Source organism: Melospiza georgiana, chromosome 18 (assembly GCF_028018845.1).
Source record: "Melospiza georgiana isolate bMelGeo1 chromosome 18, bMelGeo1.pri, whole genome shotgun sequence".
NCBI classification, from domain to species: domain Eukaryota; kingdom Metazoa; phylum Chordata; class Aves; order Passeriformes; family Passerellidae; genus Melospiza; species Melospiza georgiana.
In genome coordinates this window covers 9,850,326-9,871,653 of record NC_080447.1, presented here as the reverse complement: position 1 = coordinate 9,871,653, position 21,328 = coordinate 9,850,326, and the positions used below count along the sequence as shown (strand labels likewise).

The 21,328-nt window shown below is 63.0% G+C and overlaps 4 protein-coding genes across 6 annotated transcripts in view; 3 read left to right on the top strand and 1 right to left on the bottom strand.

Annotated features, from left to right (window-relative positions):
- Positions 1-2,960, top strand: part of TPCN1 (two pore segment channel 1) — a 42,165-nt gene extending 39,205 nt beyond the window's left edge. For both annotated transcript variants that reach the window (XM_058037223.1, XM_058037224.1), the window contains one exon: positions 346-2,960. In XM_058037223.1, coding sequence (XP_057893206.1) covers positions 346-468 — 123 coding nt within the window. In that variant the 3' untranslated portion in view covers positions 469-2,960. The remainder of the gene's footprint in view (positions 1-345) is intronic.
- An 881-nt stretch (positions 2,961-3,841) lies between these two features.
- On the bottom strand, positions 3,842-9,388 carry SLC8B1 (solute carrier family 8 member B1). The gene is made up of 15 exons (XM_058037229.1): positions 8,826-9,388; positions 8,251-8,403; positions 8,101-8,153; positions 7,947-8,004; positions 7,628-7,760; positions 7,368-7,535; positions 7,184-7,291; positions 7,045-7,101; positions 6,762-6,892; positions 6,476-6,617; positions 6,020-6,141; positions 5,701-5,854; positions 5,536-5,616; positions 4,993-5,057; positions 3,842-4,910 (listed from the first exon to the last, which is right to left on the bottom strand). Exons 1-15 carry the CDS (start codon positions 8,961-8,963, stop codon positions 4,713-4,715), a joined length of 1,761 nt encoding a protein of 586 aa, XP_057893212.1. The 5' UTR covers positions 8,964-9,388; the 3' UTR covers positions 3,842-4,712.
- Positions 9,389-10,610: 1,222 nt separating this feature from the next.
- PLBD2 (phospholipase B domain containing 2) lies at positions 10,611-14,960 on the top strand. The gene is made up of 12 exons (XM_058037225.1): positions 10,611-10,871; positions 10,997-11,090; positions 11,171-11,329; positions 11,735-11,835; positions 12,224-12,438; positions 12,507-12,601; positions 12,672-12,832; positions 13,376-13,471; positions 13,756-13,827; positions 13,927-14,079; positions 14,182-14,344; positions 14,492-14,960. Exons 1-12 carry the CDS (start codon positions 10,621-10,623, stop codon positions 14,657-14,659), a joined length of 1,728 nt encoding a protein of 575 aa, XP_057893208.1. The 5' UTR covers positions 10,611-10,620; the 3' UTR covers positions 14,660-14,960.
- Positions 14,961-16,699: 1,739 nt separating this feature from the next.
- Positions 16,700-20,517, top strand: SDSL (serine dehydratase like). Of its 2 annotated transcripts, XM_058037226.1 has the most exons (9): positions 16,700-16,750; positions 17,314-17,468; positions 17,708-17,902; positions 17,994-18,033; positions 18,124-18,263; positions 18,499-18,587; positions 19,036-19,263; positions 19,341-19,465; positions 20,250-20,517. In XM_058037226.1, exons 3-9 carry the CDS (start codon positions 17,726-17,728, stop codon positions 20,441-20,443), a joined length of 993 nt encoding a protein of 330 aa, XP_057893209.1. In that variant the 5' UTR covers positions 16,700-16,750; positions 17,314-17,468; positions 17,708-17,725; the 3' UTR covers positions 20,444-20,517. The 2 variants fall into 2 exon arrangements, with proteins under 2 accessions (XP_057893209.1, XP_057893211.1); XM_058037228.1 differs by lacking the exon at positions 17,314-17,468 and having other exon boundaries at positions 16,724-16,750.
- The last annotated feature ends 811 nt before the right edge of the window (positions 20,518-21,328 follow it).

Here is a 21,328-nt window from a genome sequence, read left to right as displayed (position 1 = left end):
TGCACATTATTTACCATGGGGCTGGGTCACCTGCAGAGAAGCTCCCTGTGTGTTCTGCTTGGCCTGTGGCTGAGGGATTGGCACAGCCTGGATGCTGCTCTGCCAGTCCCAGACATCATGGGGACAGCCATCCTCAAGGCCTGGGTGCTCAGGAGGGACATCCTGAGGGTGGGAAGTTGCCTTGGTCTCAGTGCCTGCCCCACAGGCATGCTGCAGTTAGCTGGGTTGTTAGGCCGCACCCAGGGCTTTGGGAAGAGCCCTCTGTGCCTGGAAAAATCACAGTGACAGCAGGCTCTGCCCTTTTGGGGTGATCCTAATCCCTGCCTGTTTGCTCCCCTGCTGCAGGAATGGTATGAGGAGCACTCCAGGAAGGAGGAATGCCAGCCCCCAGTGCAAGAGGCTGCACCTGCTGCCAGCAGCTCCCTGAAGCCCCTGAGCCTCCGGCAGCGCTCCCAGACTGTCATTTAGGCCCAGCTAACACAGCCACCTTCTATGCAATAACCTAGAGTGTTCCTGCCCAGCCTGCCTGGGCTTTGGGAGGGTGTATATAGATCTGTCAGTGTACCAGTGTAGGCATCAAACCTTGCCCCCAGCAGTGGTTGCTGAGAAGCCAGAGGCCCAGGGGGCTCAGGGGAAGGCTGCTGCGCACAGATGTGATGCACATCTGGGCAGGACAGAGCCCTTGTCCCTCTGAGCCCCTTCCCAGGCTCCAGCTGCTGCTGCTGCTTGTCTTAGCACTAACAGACCTTGGGGAAAGGGATGTGTAATCCATTAACAGCAGGGAATTCGCTGAAGTCACCTGCTTAACAGTAAAACTTGGGCCCTTTTGGAAGATCCCTGTTGCTCAAAGGGTACCATTAACCTAGGGACAAAAGATCAGGGAGTGAGTTTTTGTTTCTGCTCCACCTTCCTTATGCAAAGAAGGGGGAGGTGGTGTGAAATCTCAGCACTTTTGGAAGGGCAGCCTGCCCTCCCCCTCCCTTTTGGCACTCCTAGATGCACTCCAGCAGTAGCTCCAGCTCTGTAGTAGCTCCAGCTCTGATTACTGAATTTTGCTGTCCCCAAGTCGTTCTGAGGCAGAACTGAGGGCCAGCACCTCGTCATGCTATGGCCATAGGTGGGACAGGGCTTTGGGAACTCTGTCTCTACATCACTGCTGGTCAGCCCTGCCCCTGGCACTGCCTGGCCTTGGGGTCACCTCTGCAAAGCCCAGAGCTCCTTCTCTGCTCAGGGAGGGGGATTCTGAGGGTGACATGGCTGTGGGGCTCTGCCACTTGGCCACCTGCCCTGTGAAACCTCTCTGTCAGGTCCTTAGCTGGTATAAATGGCTGGGAAGGAGAGTGGAGGGGTTTGCAGCTCCAAGTCTGGCTTTTTTCTGCCCGGCTCTGGGTTAAGCAGAGCTCCTGGGCATCACACACTCCTGCTGGTCAGTCCTCATTCCAGCTGAGCTACTCCCAGCCCAGAGTGGGGCTCCTCCCTTGCAGGAATGTTTCTCAGGCTGGAAAAGTTCATCTCAGTCAGGTGTTGTGAAGATCCACTGAAGAACTCAACTGTTCCCCTGGGTTGTGGATGCAGGAGGAACATGAAAGTCAAGGATTCTTCTCACCTGTCTGCTTTTCTGCACCTGAGAGCTGAGGGATGAGGAGGAGGGGGGAGAAGGGATCCCTTCCCAGCTCTGCCACGTTTGTGGGATGGTGGCAGTTGTGTCACCTTTGAAGCTGTCTCTCCAAGTCCCTCTTCTCCCTGTCGGCGCTGGAAGTTCTGAGGGCTGACACTCCCTGGCAGCTGCGATGTTCCCTCACCTCTTGCTGTTTGATCTTTCCTCAGGTTCAGATTAAGAGTGGAGCTTCCTGAGGAGGCTTCCCCCTTCTCCCAGTGCCCCAGGCCGTGGGAGATGTGTGTCCCCATCCCCTTGTCCCACATGCCGGTCCTTGGTGGCCTCACCTCGTGGCACGAGGACAGCAGGAGAGGGCTGATCCCACCTGGGCAGCTCAGGAGCATTTCTGGGTGGGTGAGACTTTCAGAGGGAGGCAAGACAGAGCTGCTTCTGGAAATCTCTCCCCCCATGGCACAGTGGGAGCACTTGGAAGGAGTGGCAGAGCAGCACACACGCACCAGTGGCTGCTCCCAACCCTTGCCAAACTCCCCGCGTGCCTCACGGCAACTCTTTGTTTTCTTTCTGGATACTTGCAGGTATGAAACTGCTTCTGAGCTGACCCATGAAGGACCTTAAAGGGCTGTTTTCCAAACCATAAATTCAACCACAAATGAAGGAGCAGAGCAGTTGTTGCTCTTGCAGTTGCTCTGCATGCAGTGGCAGCCCGGGAGGTTTATCCAGATTAGTCCTGGGGCTGCAGGAGATGGTGTTTATTGTGCTTTAACTTGTGGCCAGGGTGAGTGAGCATTATGAAGGTTAGTGGGGAAAAAAATGTGGCTGTGGTTAATCTCCACATTCCCCTACAGCTGATTTCTCCTGGCAGGGCTATCAGTGACTTTTTTTTTTTTTTTAGTTTGGGGGTTGTTTTCTGTGTGTGAAAGGAGCTGTGGCTTTAAGCTGTGCTGAGGAAGGCACTGAGGGCTGATCATGCAATAAAGGGCTCCCTGGAGGGCTGGGGGTCAGGGTGCTGCCTCCAAGGTGTTGATCCTCCCCCCATACCCCCTGTGTTCATTATTTTTGTATAACCAAGGAGGGCAGCAGCAGTTTGCTTCTTCCATATGACTTTGGAAGGAAACAAAGTTCGAGTACGGGGCATCCCCTTCTATTTATCCTCCTCTCCCTCCCCCCACACACAGACTGACAATGGAGACAATCATTTTGTAGGGAGCACGGGAGGAAGCACTGCAGGATTTTGTATGCTGGCGTTTTGTTTATAAAAAATCTGATTTTATGGATGTGTCTGTCAGATGTTCTCTAGATTTTTTTCAGGCGCACTAATAAAGAGCATCCTCGGCTTCGTAAAGGCTTCCTTTCCTCCTTGCCCTGTTATTCCAGAGGTGGGGTTGGCCATGCTGGAGCATTTCCAGTGTTTGAAGAGGAGCCTGCCTGCCCTCTCTGGTGGCAAGTGCTTGTGTTGGGAATATTTTGTGTGCATGCCTCACTGAGCTGCTCCACATTCCTGTTCCAGGACATTACAGAGCCTGCCTTCCCTTCTGCCTTCCCCCTGCCAGCTTTTCCCCTAAACATCAAGATAACTCTTTCAAAGTTGGGTTTTTTAAGGTGCAGTGCTGAGGCCAGCAGGGGTGTTTGACCCTGCACCTCTGTCTGGGATGTGTGCCAGGGTTTGGGTTGCTTTTGTGGCAGGAAGTGGGCGTTGTGTCCTGGATCGTTCCAGCAGCTGCCAGAGCAAGGTCGGGGCAGAGCCAAGGGCTGTGGGCACAGGGAGGGTTATTTTTTGTGGAAGCTGCTGGTGTCTGTTAGAAAAAGGAGAAATGCTTCTTAGGCCCAGGAGGAAAGGAGGAGGAACCAGTTGTGGTGTTTGCTCAACACCCGCTCTCTGTGGGGCAGGGATGTGGGGTCCCTCTGTTCCAGCCTGTTCCTGTGTCCTCTCCAGCTGGGAGCAGCACCCCCAGCCCACCCCCCATTCTCCTGGCACTGTGGGCCCTGCAGGAGCCTCTGTCCCCAGCGCTGAGCCGTGCTGACCCCGTTCCAGTGTCACAGCACGGGACTGCTCTTGGGACATCAGCTACTGGAAACCACTTCCCCAATCCCTTGGGAAAAACCTCTCTGGGTGTCCCAGGCTCCTCACCCCAAAGGCTCTGTGCTGAGTAAGGCCTGAGTCAGACCAGCACAGAGCAGGAGCAATGGCCCTTGCAGCAGGCAAAAGTCAAGGTTGGGCTTGTGTTGGTGTTTGTTTTTTTTATTGCAGTTTTTTACAGTGCCTAAATCTAGTCCTGCCAGAGGTCAACACTGTTTGTGGAAACCTCCAAGTCCTTTCCTACAGCTCTGCCCACCCCAGGAGGAGGAGAAAAGTAGGATCTGAAACTCAGGTTGAAAAACATTACTAAAAAAAGCAGGGGAAAAACCAACCTCCCTTGGTTTGGTGTTTGTTTTTCCCTCAGGCTTTGCTTGCACTAAACCCAGTGCATCCCTGGAGCAGTGTCCCCTTAACCCTGTCTGGCTGTGCCCTGTCTGCTGCTCCAGCCCATGGTGCCAACAGGGACAGTCCTTCCTGAGGACAGATGTGTGCCTGGGCTGTGGCAGTGCCACCCTGTGCTGCCCCAGCTCTGTCCCAGAGCGTGGCATGGAGCTGAGGAGGCAGAACCAAGTGTCAACTGTCCCAACTCTGTCCCAGAGCGTGGCAGGGACCTGAGGAGGGGAAGGTGAAGCTGAGGAGGCAAAACCCACTCTCAGCTGTCCCAGCTCTGTCCCAGAGCGTGGCAGGGAGCTCAGGAGGGGAAGGTGAGCTCAGGAGCAGAACCTCCCGTTCTGTGCCCCCCAGCTGGAGCTTCCCCATGCCCTGCTCCTGCTCTGCCCCCTGACACGGCTGAGCTTTTGATGCTGCTCCTGCCCAGAGTTCCCTAAATTACAGATGAAAGGAGAGGATGTGGGCACTGAGAGCTCCTTCCCCAGAGCACAGCAGGGCCCCAGGGCTGGCTGGCAGCTCCAGCAGCACGGTGAGGTGGCGGTGCCCTTGTCCCCTGGCAGGGACAGGGAGGGCACGGCCAGGCCCCGCTGCAGTGGGAGGCAGAGCGAGCTCCGGGGCTGGAGCTGCTCAGGGGGTGGAGAAATGGATGACCCTGAACTCGGTGAGCAGGGCCACGCACAGGAACAGCAGGTAGGAGGCGATGAGGCAGACGCCATAGGGCTGTCCCAGCTGGAAGCACTGCGCCGGCACCGTCACCAAGGAGAACACCAGGCTCAGCCCCAGCGCCCCGGCCAGCACCCACACCAGGGGGCTGTCGGGCTCCAGCTGTGGGGACAGCAGCGTGATTGTGGTGGCAACGGCTCCTGCTGCCAGCCCTGCCCGTGTCACCGTGTCACCACGGCCTTACCTTCACCAGCGGCTGGCTGCCGGTCATCTGCAGCAGGCAGCCCAGCCCCACGCCGACCAGGATGTCTGCAGCACGTTCAGGATGGACACACAGCACTGAGCCCAGCCCTCTGCCCCCCATCCTCCTCCTTCCTGCGTGGCTGAAGCATTCTGTCTCTGTGCTGAATGCCACCCTGAGCACTCGAGGAGAGGCTTCACCCAAAACCCACCTGGGCAATGCACAGCCCTCTTCGCTCTTTCCCTTTGTAAAATCCCAAATCTGCCGTGCTCCAGCCCAAACTCCCGCCAGGCTGGGGCAGCTGTGGGTCCTGTACCCACAGGGGGTTGCTGCTGGCTGTATCCCTGCCCCTCCCAAACCCCTCACTGTCCCCTTGCACTGTGGGAACACTGCGGGCTTTGCTGATGTTGGAGGGACTCTGGGATGGATCCCAGCTCCTCTGCAGGGATCCCACAGCACAAGGGGCACTCCTGGGCTGTAGGCAGGGAAACTGGGGCAGCTCCTGCCCCACGTGGCAGCACCCTGTCCCTGGCACACACAGGATACTGAAGATGATGCCCCCGAAGCAGGCGGAGAAGGCCATGCGGGGATAGCCCTGCCGGGCCATGGTCAGGTCGGAGAAGGTGTCTGTGGAGGGACAAAGGAGACCTGGGGCATGGCAGGGGCACCCCAGCCTGTGCCAGGGGGCACTGGCAGCTGCAGAGCCCTCACCCCCGATGCTGTTGCCCCAGGCCAGCAGCGTGAGGCCCAGCACGGTGTTGCTGAGCTGGAAGATGATGCCCAGGGTGCGCAGGATGTTCACCAGCTCCGTGGCCGCGGCGTTGATCCACATGGCACTGGCCAAAAACCCAAGGAAGGCAAACACCTGATGGGAAGAGGAGCAAGCTGGTCCCTGTGTGCGTCCCACAGGACCCTGCACACCTCCTGGGGCACTGGGAACTGGGAGAGAGCTCCAGCTTCCTGCTCTGCCCCGTTCTGGAGCAGGCTGTGCTGGTCCCGGGTGGGTGCTCAGGGCTGGGGGACACCTTACACAGTGGTACTTGGGTGGCTCCTCGTTGCTCGTGGTGATGAAGATGATGAGGGCCAGGGCAGAGGCAACCAGTGTGACCAGTGCCCAGACTGGGAAGATGCCCTGGATCTGGTAGAGCCCATCTGCACATGGTGGGGAGAGGTGGGACAGAGAGGCTTGAGGTGCAGATAAAGCCTTGCCAGCTACAGCCACCTCTGCCCTACACCCTCACAGAGCTGCTCCCCTCCGTGCCTCAGTTTCCCCGGCAGGCCAGGCCTGCTCCATTTCCCCCCCAGCACCTCAAGCCCCCCAGCCTTGTGAGGGTGTATCCAGCTGCAAACACAGCCTGGCTCTCCCCTGTCCATCCCTCCTCCCTACAATGGGAAGCCAGCTCTGATGGGCTTCTGCAGTCCCCAGGGCTTTGGTGGCCTCTCAGTCCTGTCCCTTCTGCAAGCTGGGACCGCCCCAGGCTCTTACAGGCGCCTGACTTCAGGGTGAGGACGCAGAGCAGGGGGCTGGTGAGGATGTGCAGGCAGTTGAGGGGTCTCTTCCAGTTCAGGTCATCCTTGTCGGGGTCCACAACAGGAACGGTGAGCAGCAGCACCAGCTCCACGGGCACCTGGCACAAGGGAGACCCACCTGGCACACCCTGTGAGGTGCTCCCAACCCCACTGCCCCTGTCCCAAAGCCCCGGGGGGACAGAGCCCCAGGGGCCAGCAGGGATGGGGATGCCCCTTGGGGGGTTCTCCTGCCCCCCACTCACCCTGAAGGCCTTGAAGAGCCGCCAGTACCAGGGCTTCCTCCTCCACTTGCGGTAGTCCAGGGGGCTGAGGGCCGAGGCGAGGATGCGCAGGGAGCTCTCCCGGGAGGGCAGCAGGGGCCGGTACTCCTCCCCTGTGCGATGTCACAGGGCTGAGCGGGCTGTGTGTCCCCAAAGAGCTCCCCCTGCCCCATGGGCTGTCACCCCACGGGCTCAGTCACTGGGGGGCTCTGGGACCCCCGAGGACAGAGCAGAGCCAGCCCCGATCCCACAGGGAACAACATACCATAGTCCCCGCTGTTCGTGCTCGAGGGCTCCGGCTCTTCCGCATCTGTCGGCATCTCTGTGGGGGAGAGGGGAGGGCAGGGGAACTGGAAGGGCACCCCAGCACCCCGGGGGTCCCATCCCAGCTGGGCAGCCCTTACCTGGCTCCCAGGCTCCAGGAGAGGCCAGCCCGTCCCCGCGCTGCCGCCGGTGGATCCAGGTGCAGAGCACCACGGTGAGCACGTAGAACACGTAGAGCCCCAGGTAACCTGAGGTGGGGGAGTCACGGGGGGGTCACGGCACCCCCGGGCTGCTCCCACCGTGCCCAGCTCCCCCAGCACTCACCCAGAGCCTCTCCCAGCCTGATCCTGCCCAGGTAGAGCACCACGAAGGTGAGGAAGACGGCCACCATGTAGAAGATGATGTCCCTGAGGAAGGGCCTGGAGGCGGCCGTGAAGGGCTTGACCAGGGCGATGCCCCCGGCCACCACCGTGGTCACAAACACACCGGCACCTGCCGACACAGGGGGGCTCTCCTGGGACAGGGGAACATCCCACAAACCCAAAATGTCACCCTGGGAGGAGATGGCACTGGGGCTCCCTTACCAAAGATGGCCCCAATGGCCAACCCTGCTGTCCGGGGGTCAGAGAAAGCCACCACAGCACTGAAGACATCAGGGGCCCCGTTCCCAAAGGCCAGGAAGGTGACACCATGGAGAGGGGACGTCAAGGAAAAGACCTGGTGGGTCTTTGGGAACATGGTTCTGTGCACCTCTGTCCAGTGCCAGCACATGACCGCTCGTCCCACTGTGACCTCCCAATGGGCTTCCCCTGGCACGGCACCAAGGGGACACAAAGTGACCCTGTCACGGCCACCTCCCCTGCCCTGCCCCCACATCCCTCCTGCCTGATTTGCCAAGGATACTGCCACGTTGTGGGACAGCTTCAGGTTGGTGGAGATGGCTGATAAATTGGGGCAGAAGCTGGAAGGGTAGAAAAGGAGACACAGAGAGTTGATGGGGCTGCTTGGGGCTCCTGCTCACTCTGGGGACAGTCCCCTCCTCTGCAGGGCCACTCACAACTTCTCTGCTGTCACACCGAGGATGATGAACAGGTACAGGAGCCAGAGAGCCTGTGGGGTCAGGAGTGGCACACAGAGGGGTCAGTGGGGTCCCCACCACACACCCCCCCAGCGCAGCATCCCCAGCACTGCCCTTTCCCGTCCTTACATAGAGGGTGACAGCCAGGGGCAGCAGCCGGGGCGGGAAGACACAGAAAACCCCATCGAGGTAGTCGAGGAAGCCCCCGTCGAGCCGGCAGTCGGGGTTGCTCCGGATGAAGTGGCACCACTCGGAGCTGTTGTGCTCCCGAACCTCCCAGCACTGCGGAGCACGCAGAGGGTGCTCGGCAGGGTCCCCCCGAGGGGACACTGCCCACCCCGAGGGGACACTGCCCCCCAAGCGCTGCCATGGGGCCGCTCTGCCAGGTCACTGTCAGCCCTGCCTCAGTTTCCCCACCTGAGCTACACGTGCGTGGGTGCAGGGCTGTGCCAGGGCCAGCAGACGTGCAAACCCTTGTCCCCACCCCATCCATGTCCCCACACAGCCCACACCCACGCCGGGCCAGGGGAAGGCGCCGGCCGGGCAGCAGAGAGGTTTTCGGAGGAGAAAACCAGCAGCGGAGGAAATCCGGCTGAGATCCCTGCTGCGATAGTGAGGACATGGCAGCAGGGACGGCACGGGACCCCACCACCCCGGCAGCACCCAAATCCCTCCCGGTGCACCCCCCAAATCCCCAGACTTACATCCAGGCTCCGTGCGTGGCTCAGAGCATCCCCGGCGGGAGGGACCGTGTGCCCCGCGTCCAGCAGCAGCGGGGGCCCGGCTGGCAGCGCCCCGGGCAGGCTGAGCGCCCCGGGCAGCCCCATGCCCCCCTGGCCCATGGTGCCCTGTCCCTGGCGGGGACAGCCCCGGGGACACCTACCACGGGCAGCGCTCCCCGGGCACGCCGAGCGGGGGCTGTCCCCCGAGCCCCATCCCGCGCTCCCCGGGCGGGGCCAGGAGGGGGTAAAAATGAATAGTAAAATTGGATATTATAATTAATGCTAAAAATAATTAAAAGGATAAAAAGCAGAGCCTCCCGCGGGCAGGTTGCGCTGGGGAGGCTCAGCCCGGGGGAATGGCACCAACAACCCGCGGAGAGCGACCGGGGGCACCCCCGAGGGCAGGGAGGGGACAGGGAGGGGACAGGGAGGGGACAGAGAGGCAGCGGGGCGGGTGGGGACGGTGACCCCGGGGGTGTGGGGGATCCCGGGCGGGGATGCGGGGATGCAGGGATGGATGGATGGGGGTACCGGCGGAACCCCACCCGCGGCGCGGCCCCACCGTGTCGGCTCGGCCCCGCTCCGAGCGCGGGCAGCTGATCCCCGCCGGCCCCCCCGCCTTAAAGGGGCCGCCACCCTCCGCCCTTAAAGCGACAGCGACACTCTCCCGCACGGCCGGCTCCCACAAGGGGACACACGCGGCGCTGTGCTCCGGGCAGGCCCTCCGAGGCCGGGCAGCCATCCACACACAGCCCCACACGGTGAGCCCTGAGAACGGGCGGGCTCAGCGCGGGATGTGTCCCGTGGGGGACAGCTCGGCACCGGGCTGCACAGACACAGGGCTGGCGGTCACACACCCCCCGGAGCGACCGGGCTCCTCTCCGCACCGGTGTCCCCAGCTCCAGGACACCCTAGCCTCAGCCGTGCCCCGTGTGCCATGTTCGTGGGGCGCAGGTTGGCCGTCACGGCCGGAGCCGCAAGACCCTCATGGGATTCAAAGAATCCATGGGATTTAAAGAACCCGTGGAATTTAAAGAACCCGTGGGATTCGAAGAACTCACAGGACTCAAAGAATCCATTTTCCATTCAAAGGTCCGTTTCCCACCCTGGCCCGTTTCCCCCCAAGCAGCGTTCTGCCCTTCCCCCGGAGAGAGGCGGAGGGAATTGCGCAAGGCCGGGGCCGCCGCGGCCCTGGGGCCCGAGGGAAGCGGCAGCGCCCCGTGTGTTCCCCCTGCCCCGCGCACGGGGACAGGCCGGGCTGGGACAGCTCACACCAGGGGTCCATGCGTGTGCCCCGAAGGCGGGGAGAGGAACCTGCGCGCATCTCCTGAGGGCGTGGGGCTGGGAGAGGCGGGATGGGAGCGGGGCTGTGAGTGTGGGGCTGGGACCGTGGGTATGAGTGTGGGGCCGTGGGTGGCATGGGGGGACCGGGGCGTTGTGGGACAGTCACAGGGGTCCCCACGGCCTCGGAGCGGCTGGGGGCGTGGCCACGCCAGAAGCTCCGCCCCAGGCCCCGCCCTGTGAGATGTTTATACAGAGGTGAGCTGTGGGGCGTGGCCAATGCAACGCCCCGCCCCCAAATCGGGCCATCAGTTGATACTCCTATGAGGGCGTGGCCACGCTGACGCTCCGCCCCCAATCCAGCCCCGCCTTGCCAATGCAACAGCGCGCAGCGGGGCGTGGTCACAACGGAGCCCCGCCCATCCCCGCCCATTCACACGCGCCGGTGCTGATGGGGCGTGGTCCCTCCCTGGCCCCGCCCCTCGGTGTCCCCGCCATGGCGGCCCCGCGGGCGCTGCTTTTGGCTTCGCTGCTCTCCCCGCTGCTGTCCCCGCTGCTGTCCCCGCTGCTTTCCCCGCTCCTCTCCCCGCTGCTCTCCGCCGTCCCGGCCGGCGCAGCCCCGTCCCCGGTGCCCCGCAATGTCTCCGTGCTGCTGGAGCCCGGCTCCGAGCGGCTGCGCGTCCTCCCCGGCCGCCACCCCGCCGCCGTCGCCTGGGCCAGCCTCGATGACCGCATCCCTCACGTCGGGTATGACCCGGGCCGGACCGGACGGGACGGGGCTGAGCGGGGATGGGGTCGCCTCAGGGGAGCTGTGGTGGGTGGGGTGCCCCGTCCCAGCCGTGCCCGTGACCCCCGTGGCCGTGTCCCCGCAGCTGGGCCTTCCTGGAGGTGGCCACCAACGCCTCGTACAATGACAGCCTGCAGGCCTACGCCGCCGGGCTCGCCGAGGCTGCTGTCACCGAGCAGGTAAGGGGGACCCCTCCAGGAATGTGTGTCCTGGTGGCTCCCGGGCTGTCCCCGGCGGTGACAGCCTGCCCTGTCCCCAGCTGATGTACATGCACTGGATGAACACCATGGTGGGCTACTGCGGCCCCTTCAAGTACGAGAGCGAGTACTGCCAGAAGCTGCGCAGCTACCTGGAGGCCAACCTGGCCTGGATGGAGGAGCAGATGGAGAAAGGGCAGGACACCGAGTACTGGCACCAGGTGAGGATGGGGAGCCCCCACCAGGGGAGCCCCCCTGGGTCCTCCTGGGCCTTTAGCCCAGAGCACAGCTCAGGGCAGTGAGCTGTCCTGGCCCAGCTCCAGGTGGGATGACAGGGACCTGGTCATGCTCCTTCCTGGGGTGAGGAGAGGTGACTCGTGACTTTCTCCTCGCCAGAGCCTCGCATGCTGCAGTTGGGGTGCACAGGAGGTGGCTTTGTCACCCTCGGCTATGGGTGCTGAGTCATGACCTTGCTGACAGTGACACTTCCCCCCTGTGCCTCTGCAGCAGCACTGAGACCCAACTGATGTGCTCTGTCCTCTGGGGCAATGAGGGAACCTGTCCCCCAAAACCTCTCAGCCTGCCTCCTCACAGGAGCCAGTGCCAGCTCTGTCCCCTGTCCCCAGGTGCGCCTGGCCCTGCTGCAGCTGAAGGGGCTGGAGGACAGCTACAACGGGCGCCTGGACTTCCCCAGGGGCAGGATCACCCTGGCACCCTTTGGCTTCCTGTAAGCTCCTTCTCAGAGCTGGGGGAGAGTGGGGGAGGGTTGTCCCAGGGTTTGGAGTGCTGTGGGGACAGTTCCTGCATGTCCAGGAGCAGCCAGTTCTACTCCAGGTCCACCTTTTCTGGGGATTTGTCTTAGGCTGCTGGGGAAAGTCGGAGCTAAGGCAGGTTGTCCTCTTCCCCATGCCATGGGCTGGGTGGTGGGTTCCCCCCACAGCCCCTGCCTCAGTGCTCCCCCTTTCCTCCCTGCTCATGCTACCAGGGTGCTGCCAGCACAAGCGCCTGCCCTGGGGTGTGGTGGAGATGGACAGACGGACAGAGAGCTCTGAGCCAGCTCAGCTCCAGGCCTGGGGCACCCCTCACCTGACATCTTATGCCTTGCTTCCCCCCAGGCTGCTGCAGCTGGGGGGTGACCTGGAGGACCTGGAGTCTGCCCTGAACCGCTCCTCCCCGCAGCGTGTGCTGGGCTCAGGCTCCTGCTCGGCCCTGGTGAAGCTGCTGCCAGGCCAGCGGGACCTGCTGGTGGCCCACGACACCTGGAGCTCCTACCAGGCCATGCTGCGCGTTGTCAAGAAGTACACGCTGCCCTTCCGCGCCTCGGCCGGCGGTGCGTGGGCTGGGCTGGGGGGGCTGCGCCTCACAGCCCCCCTCTGACACTCTGCATCCCCCCTGCAGGCAAATCCCAGATCCCTGGGAGCATCCAGGTGTTCTCCTCCTACCCCGGCACCATCTTCTCCATGGATGACTTCTACATCCTCAGCAGCGGGTTGGTGAGTGGGGCTGCTCCTCCTGCACCTCCCCCCGGCCCTGCTGCCCTCCCCATCGCTCCCTGCCCTGCAGGTCACGCTGGAAACCACCATTGGCAACAACAACCCGGCCCTGTGGAAGTACCTGGAGCCCCGGGGCAGCGTGCTGGAGTGGCTGAGGAACATCGTGGCCAACAGGCTGGCCCGCAGCGGGCCCGAGTGGGCCGCGCTGTTCCGGCGCTTCAACAGCGGCACGTGAGTGGGCTGGGAATGGGGCCTGGAGGGGTGCTGGGGCCTTGGGGAGGCTGATCTACAACAGGGATAAAGAATAAAGCAGGGATTTTTTAAAAGCCTCAATGGATGCATGTTGGGCAGCACAAGAGCCCAAGCAAGGCTGCATCCAGGATGAACCAAAATGGTCACAAAATGCATGACCGCTCACGGGGTCTCTCACTTTTTAAAGTTCTGCTCCATTTGCATCTTGGAGTTAATTGTCCACTTACAGCTTTAGGTTATGAAGTGCCATCCTTCTTGTTTTTCTGTCTTCATTCTGCCATTGTTTATGCTCTTGGGCCTGAGGTTTGGATCATTTGTCCTTGGTCCCTAGATAGAGAAGGAATTGTTTTGTCTCCCTACTCTATGAAGAGAGTTCACCATCCCCTGATATGAAGGTCAGAACTACACACTAAAGCAGCACAGAATCTGAAACATAGAAAAGCTAAACCTGAAGGCATCAGTGGGATGGGATGGAGGGTGCCCAGGCTGCCAGAGGGATGCATTCCTTGCTCTCTGTGCCAGGTACAACAACCAGTGGATGGTGGTGGACTACAATGCCTTCACACCGGGCAGACCGAGCCCACCGCCAGGCGTGCTGACCGTGCTGGAGCAGATCCCGTGAGTGGCTCCATTCCTCCCTGAGCCCTGCTGTCTCCTCTCCATCCCTGTGGGTTTGGGAAAACCAGGGGGTGATGCCTGCCCAGCCCAGTGGGTGGTCACAGGGCAAAAGGGCTGTCTGTGGCTAAATGCTCTGGGGTGCTGGTACTGAGGTGATGGGTGCCCAGCACCTCTGGCTGGGGTGGGGACCCCCAGTGTGTCTTCCCCCCAGCCCAGCATGCCTCCCACTATCCCCAGTGACTTTTTCCCTTCTGCTCTGACCAGTGCTCTTCCTCCCAGCACAGGGGCCTGGTGGTGGTGGCTGACCAGACAAAGCTGCTGTACCAGCAGGGCTACTGGGCCAGCTACAACGTGCCGTGAGTGCCATCCCTCCCCATGGCCTGCCCTGGAAGGAGGGGCAGCAATGCCCACCTTACACCCCCTTGGTGCCAGCTTGTTGGGTTCCCCCTCCCCAGGTACTTCGAGCAGATCTTCAACACCAGTGGGAACCAGGAGCTGGTGAGGAAATACGGTGACTGGTTCACCTATGACAAGAACCCTCGTGCCCAGATCTTCCGCAGGAACCAGACGCAGGTCCACGACCTGGACTCCATGATCCGCCTGATGCGGTGTGTGCTGGGCACCCCACACCTGGAATTCCCTGAGGAGCTTTCCCCAGGGAATTTTCTGTGGTTCTTGGGCTTCACTGGGCTCTGCCCCTCCCTCTGCAGGTCCAACAACTACCTGCAGGACCCCCTGTCACGGTGCAGGGGCTGTGACCCACCCCAGAACGCCGAGAACGCCATCTCCGCCCGCTCCGACCTCAACCCTGCCAACGGCACCTACCCCTTCCCCGCCCTGCGCCAGCGCTGCCACGGCGGCATCGACATGAAGGTGTGCCCGCCAGGCAGCCCTGCCCACCCCACAGGGGCTCCTCTGGGGCTGTGCAGCCTGTGCCCAGTGCTGACTCGCTGCCCTGCTCCTTCTGTGCAGCCTGTGCCCAGTGCTGACTCGCTGCCCTGCTCCGTGTCCCCTCTGCAGGTCACCTCCTCGGGCATGGTGCCCTCCTTCGGGCTGGTGGCAGTCAGCGGCCCCGCCTGGGATGACGTGCCACCCTTCCGCTGGAGCACGTCCCCGTGCAGCTCCCTGCTCCACATGGGCCACCCCGACCTCTGGACCTTCCCCCCAGTCAAGGTCCACTGGGACTGAGCAGGCGCTGGTCCTGTCTGTCCATCTGTCCTGTGGGGGGGTCTCAGCTCTGTGTAACAGGGTCCCCCCCTGTTCTTTCTGCCTCTGGGGGTCCTGGCTGTGCTGCACAAGCCCAGCGTGTCCCCTCCCTGCTGTGGGGCTCTCCAGGCTCTTCCCTGGGTGCTGATGCCTGGTTTGGGGGGGCTCTCCCTGGAAAAGGGGCATCCTCTGGGAGGCTGGGGCTCGCCCCCAGTGTGGACAGGAGGGCGGTGAGCTGGTTTGGCTGTGGTAAATAATAAAGTGCTCTGTGCTGGTGGCTGTGCTTTGCCCTCTGCTGAGGCTCTCTGGTGGCTTTGTTAGGGCTGGGCTCACTCAGGGGTCTTGCCCCCTCCCCATTAACAGGGTGATCTCCTCTGCTGGTGGGAGGGCCTGTGCCCAGGGAGACTTTTGGGGTGCAGATGTCTCTGCTGTGGGATGGGGGAGCCCCACTCTCACCCCCCAGGAGTGGCAGACCATCCTCATCCTGCCTTTTGTGTTCCTCTCCTCTGGCACCTGTGTGCCCCGTCCCCAAAAGCTGCAAAATCCTCTTAGGCAGCTCCCTTGATCCGCTCTGGCTCGTTAGGAATAACGAGGTCATTACTGGGGGATTAATGAGCTGTGCCTCGGCAGAGCTTTGAAGGCATCGGGTTCCCACCGGGGCTGGGGGCCCTGGGGGCTGCAGGGGGGTGGGAGGGAGCAGCTCTGGGCTGTTGGGGTGCTGGCACCCCAAAAACTGGCATGGGTGCCCTGGGGAAGGTGGGTGTCTGTGCCCTGCTGTGCTGGGACAGATTGCAGGCAAGCCTGTGTCCCCATGGTGGGGGGGCTGCTTTTGGGCTCCCTGTGCCTCAGTTTCCCCAGACATATGGGGAGGTTCCTTCTTGAGCTGCAAAGAGGAACAGGCCGTGCTGGAAATGCCACAGTGTTGCTAATTCCCTTTTTTTTTGTTTCCTTAAACATGGAAAAACAAACAAAAACTTGTTAAAAACTATCCCAGCTGCTGCCACAGTGTCAGCCGGGGACGCTGGCCAAGGGAAGTGAGCAGGTGACAGCCTGGCATGCCCTCCTCATGGCAGGGATGGAGCCAAGGGGGGCAGGACAGGCACAGGGAGGTGGGTATGGGGTTCAAAGGGACCCTGGAGCACCCGGGGCCGAACTGGGATGTGGGGTGTCCTCCCAAGGGGGTCTCCAGCCTCACCCCTGTGAGCTGGGACAGGCTCCTGCTGCTGTCCCACCCTCATGGGAGTGCCTGCATGAGATGAGGGGGTCACTCCAAAGGCCCCAGAGGAGCTGGAGCTGTGTCCCCGCCATGCCCTCATTCAGGAAATCACCCTCATTGCCCTCCTTTGCAGGCCCCTGTGTCCCAAACGCAGCGTGGCTCTGCAGAGGGGCAGAGCTGTGCCCTGTGCTGCTCTCAGGAGCCCAGGGATGTCCTGTTGGCCCCAAAGCTCAGCCCCATGAGGAGCAGGGCAGCCCCAGAGCTCTGTCCCTGCTCTCTGCCTGCCAGCACTGCTGCTCTGGGGAGTTTGCAGCCCAGTTTGGGTCAGGGCACTGAAATCCCATATTGTGTTTTCACTGCTGTGTGCAGAGCTGGGCACAGTGTGGGGCTCCCAGTGCTCCCAGTTTGGCCTGTGTTTGTCCCAGTGCAGTGTCCCTGGCAGTGGGGCAGAGCTGGCACAGTGTGGAGCTCCCAGTGCTCCCAGTCTGGCCTGTGTTTGTCCCAGTGCAGTGTCCCTGGCAGTGGGGCAGAGCTGGCACAGTGTGGGGCTCCCAGTGCTCCCAGTTTGGCCTGTGTTTGTCCCAGTTCAGTGTCCCTGGCACTGGGGCAGAGCTGGCACAGTGTGGAGCTCCCAGTGCTCCCAGTTTGGCCTGTGTTGGTGCCAGTTCAGTGTCCCTCCCTCAGGACTCCTTGTGCCCTCTGCTTCCAGGCTGCTCCAGCTTGCCAAGAACAACAGAGGAGCCTCCTGCGGCTGCGGGGCTGCGGGCCAGGCTGGCCCTTCCTCCAGATCCCACCCTCCTCCTCCTCCTCCTCCTCCTCCCTGCCTGCTGTGCACAGAAGCAGCCCTCCGAGCAGAGGTAGGACTTTTACCAGGGCTGGGGGACAAGGAGGGGTCCCAGAGGGACGGAGGGGGCTCTGCCTGCTCTCCCTGGGGGCTGCTGGGCCTTGGGTCTGGGCCAGCCCTGCCTGGGTCACTCGGGACAGCCCCTGCCCAAGGGATCTTTGCCCATGGCGTGCCCACATGGCCAGCTGGATGGGGGGCTCATCCCGGGGGTCTCCCCCAGCTGGAGATGGGAACCTGGGAGAGGATTGAACAGCTGGATGGGGTGGGGCTTGGCAGGGTGAGCAGAGGGCTGTGATGGCTGTTTGGAGGCAAGGAGAGCTGCTTTGGCTGGGGGTTTGGGGTGTGCAGGCTGCCCTGGCTACACCAGGGCAAAAATCCTAAAAACTCCTGTACATGGTTTTTGTGTGGACCAGATAATACCCAGTGCAAACCCTTGAGGGCCCCCAAACTTATTTGTGAGCTGCCTCTCCTCTTCCCCCATCTCCTGGGAGCCCACATCCCGTCCCAGGGCACGTGAGAGCTGGCAGGGCCACACGTGTTTGTCCCCGCGGGTCACCGGCCGTAAAACCCGCCCAGGGCTGAGCAAACAGCGAGCGGCCGGGGCAATGTCCGAGCCCTGCCCCCTGGCTGACTGAGCACGGCCACCTGGGGACACCGGCACGGCCCCTCAGACATCACCTGTCCCTCTGTGTGTGGGTGAGGACAAGCAGGGACATCTCCCGGGACAGCAGGTAACCCCAGCCTGGGGACAGCCCATGGGACAGCAGGTAACCCCAGCCTGGGGACAGGCCAAGCTGTGCACCTGGGGACACCGGGGCTGGGGACACCGCCAGGGTGTTTGGAGGGGGTGGCACAGCCTGTGCTGGGATCCTCCAGGGAGGGCTGCTGCATCCTAGAGATGGGAGGGGACACTGGGGACAGCCCTGCCCTTATCGGAGCAGCTGGTGACTCCACCGCCTGTCCCTGGCAGGACATCCCCTGCCAGGCCATGGCAGCCCAGCCGGCCGGGGGCCAGAAGCCCCAGAAGCCCTTCCACATCGTTACACCCGTCCTGGAGAGCCTGTCCCTCTCCAAGGCCGCGGGCACCAAGGTCTTCATGAAGATGGAGAACGTCCAGCCCTCGGGATCCTTCAAGATCCGAGGCATCGGGCACCTGTGCCAGGCCGTGAGTGTGGGCGCGGGGGGTGCTGCTGCCCTGGCGGGGGGCACAGTGCGGGCACACAGCCGCCCCCTCCCCTGTTCTCTCCTCCTTTCAGGCTGCCAGGAAGGGCTGCCGCCACTTCGTCTGCTCCTCAGGTAACGCCGCCCCGAGCCGGGGATGCTCCTGGGGGATGTGGGGATGTGCGGGGGGACCGAGCCGCGGCTGAGCCGCCTCCCTTTGGGCAGGAGGGAACGCGGGGCTGGCGGCGGCGTTGGCAGCGCGGGAACTGGCGGTGCCCATCACCGTGGTGGTGCCCAGCAGCAGCGGCCCCACCGCCGTGCACAAGCTGCAGGAGCTGGGAGCCACCGTCGAGGTCTACGGCAAGGTACCCCCAAAACTGGGGTCTGGGGGGGTCCAGAGAGGGCTGAGCCTGACCTCAGCTGCTCATTGGTGCAAGCCCCACCCCAAAATGTCACCTTCCCGCATCCCCTGCAGCACAGCAAGGTCACCCTGGGAGCCCTCACCCGTTCTGGTGTCCCCCAGCCCTGCAGGGACAAGGGACCCACCCGGGGTTCTGAGAGCTCTGTGGAGCCCAGCTGAGCCCCCCTTGCCCTCACCAGGTGTGGGATGATGCCAACAGCAGAGCCCAGGAGCTGGCTAAGACAGAGGGCTGGGTCATCATCCACCCCTTCGACCACCCCTTGGTGTGGTGAGTGCTGCCAGGGCTCAGCTCCTGTCCCCATCCCTGGGAGCCCCCAGGCTGCATCCTCAGCTCCTGTCCCCATCCAGGGACCCAGGGGAGCCCCCAGGCTGCATCTTCAGGTCCTGTCCCCATCCCTGGGAGCCCTCGGGCTGCATCCCCAGCTCCTGTCCCCATCCCTGGGATCCAGGGGAGCCCCCAGGCTGCATCCCCAGCTCCTGTCCCCATCCAGGGGAGCCCCCAGGCTGCATCCCCAGCTCCTGTCCCCATCCAGGGGAGCCCCCAGGCTGCATCCCCAGCTCCTGTCCCCATCCCAGGACCCAGGGGAGCCCCCGGGCTGCATCCTCAGCTCCTGTCCCCATCCCTGGGAGCCCCCAGGCTGCATCCCCAGCTCCTGTCCCCATCCCGGGATCCAGCAGAGCCCCCGGGCTGGATCCTCCCGTCCCTGCCCCTGCAGGGAGGGTCACGCCAGCCTGGTCCGGGAGCTGAAGGACTCTCTGGAGGACAAGCCCGGCGCCATCGTGGTGGCGGTGGGTGGCGGGGGGCTGCTGGCCGGGGTGGTGGCCGGCCTGCAGCAGGTGGGCTGGCAGGATGTCCCCGTCATCGCCGCCGAGACGCTGGGCGCTCACAGCTTCCACGAGGCGCTCAAGGCCGGCCGGCTCGTCACCCTGCCCGACATCACCAGGTGAGCAGCCGGGCGCGCAGGGAGCTGGCAGGGCTCGGTGGTGTCCCTGCCCTGACCGCATTGTCCCCGTGTCCCAGCGTGGCCACCTGCCTGGGAGCCAAGACGGTGGCGGCGCGGGCGCTGGAATGTGCCCGGGAGTGCCAGGTGATCTCGCAGGTGGTGCGGGACGAGGAGGCCGTGAGGGCTGTGCAGCAGTTCCTGGGTGAGCCGGGTGACAGGGACCGCGCCGGGGGCAGGGTGACAAGGGACACTGCTGGGGGCAGGGTGACAGGGACACCGCTGGGGGCAGGGTGACAGGGACACTGCTGGGGTCAGGGTGACAGGGACACTGCTGGGGTCAGGGTGACAAGGGACACTGCCGGAGCCTGGGGGTGCTGGATTCGGGGTGACAGGGATACAGCCGGGGTCAGGGTGACAAGGACACCTCTGGGCACTGGGGTGAGGGTGACAGGGACACCGCCGGGGTAGGGAGTGACAGGGATAGCGCCGGAGCCTGGGGGTTGCTGGGATCAGGGTGACAGGGACTAGGCCGGAGCCTGGGATCGGGGTGACAGGGACATCACTGGGCACTGAGGGCTCTGGGGTCAGGGTGACAGGGACACTGCCAGGCTCTGGGGACACTGGGGTTGGGGTGACAGGGACACTGCCGGGCTCTGGGGGTGCTGGGGTGAGGGTGACAGGGACATCACTGGGCACTGGGGACACTGGGGTTAGGGTGACAGGGACACTGCCGGGCTCTGGGGACACTGGGGTTGGGGTGACAGGGACACTGCTGGGCTGCTGAGGTCAGGGTGACAGGGACACCACTGGGGTTGGGGTGACAGGGTCACTGCCGGGCTCAGGGTGACAGGGACACCACTGGGGTTGGGGTGACAGGGTCACTGCCAGGCTCAGGGTGACAGGTACACCGCCGGGCGCTGGGGCCGCCGTGTGCCGGGCGAGCTGTCCCTCGCCGTGTGCCGCATGTCCCCGCTGTGTCCCCGCAGACGAGGAGCGGGCGCTGGTGGAGCCGGCGTGCGGAGCCCCCCTGGCCGTGCTGTACTCGGGGCGGCTGCAGCGGCTGCAGAGCGAGGGCCGGCTGCCGAGCCCGCTGCGCCCCGTGCTGCTCGTGGTGTGCGGCGGCAGCAACATCCACACGGGCGGGCTGCGGGCCCTGCAGAGCCAGCTGGGGCTGCACTGACGCCCGGCAGAGCCCGCCTGGCACGCCCGGCTCGCTTTCCTTCCCAAAGAACGGAAATAAAGCTTGGCAACGCGGGGCTCCTCATGCAGCTTTTTACAGCACGCAGCGCCCATGCAGGGAGGGGGAAACTGAGGCACGGGGGTGGTGCCTGTGCTGAGGGGAGACTGGAGCCCCCCACACATCCCATTTTTCCCCTGGGACGTGCCAGGTATTCCCCTGTGTCCCTCTCTCCTCCCTCCCCAGGCTGCAGCTCCCCTCCTCAATTAGCAAACGCTCCCTCTCTGACTAATTACTGTGCTACTGTCTTTATGCATTATTATTGTAATGATTATTAATTATTACAATCCTCTCCCGTTCCTGCCACGTTGGCCGCGGCCAGGCGAGAACAGCGCTCTTGTTAGGGTGGTTTATCCGCGGGAATCCCCGGCCGGGTTTAGCACCCGCGGGCTCCGAGGTGCTCTGACATGCGGAGGGGATGTACCCCATCCTAGAACCCCCAAGATCCCCTTTTTCCCCCATCCCACTCTTTTTCCCGTTCTCCCTTTCCCCCAGGAAAGAGAGAAAAGGATTCTCTGTAGCGTCGTGTTTGCCTTCAGCCCTTTGCTGTGGCGCCTCCTGGGGTTCTTTTCGTGTCCTCCCAGCTTTTCTCCCCTTTCCTTCCTCCCATTCCGGGTGGTTTTGCTGATTTGCTGGTGCGGTTCCCCTGCTAAGCCTGTGCCCTGTGCTTTGGGCAGGGAGAGAAGCATTTTCTGCCCCCAGCCCCTCTCATCCTCCTCCCTTTGCAGCAGAAGGGTGCCAGCCCCAGGAGCAGCTCACCCACATCTCCCACACACCCTGACCTGAAACCCCTCCTGCTTCAGCCCCTTGCCCTGCACCTTCCCAGGA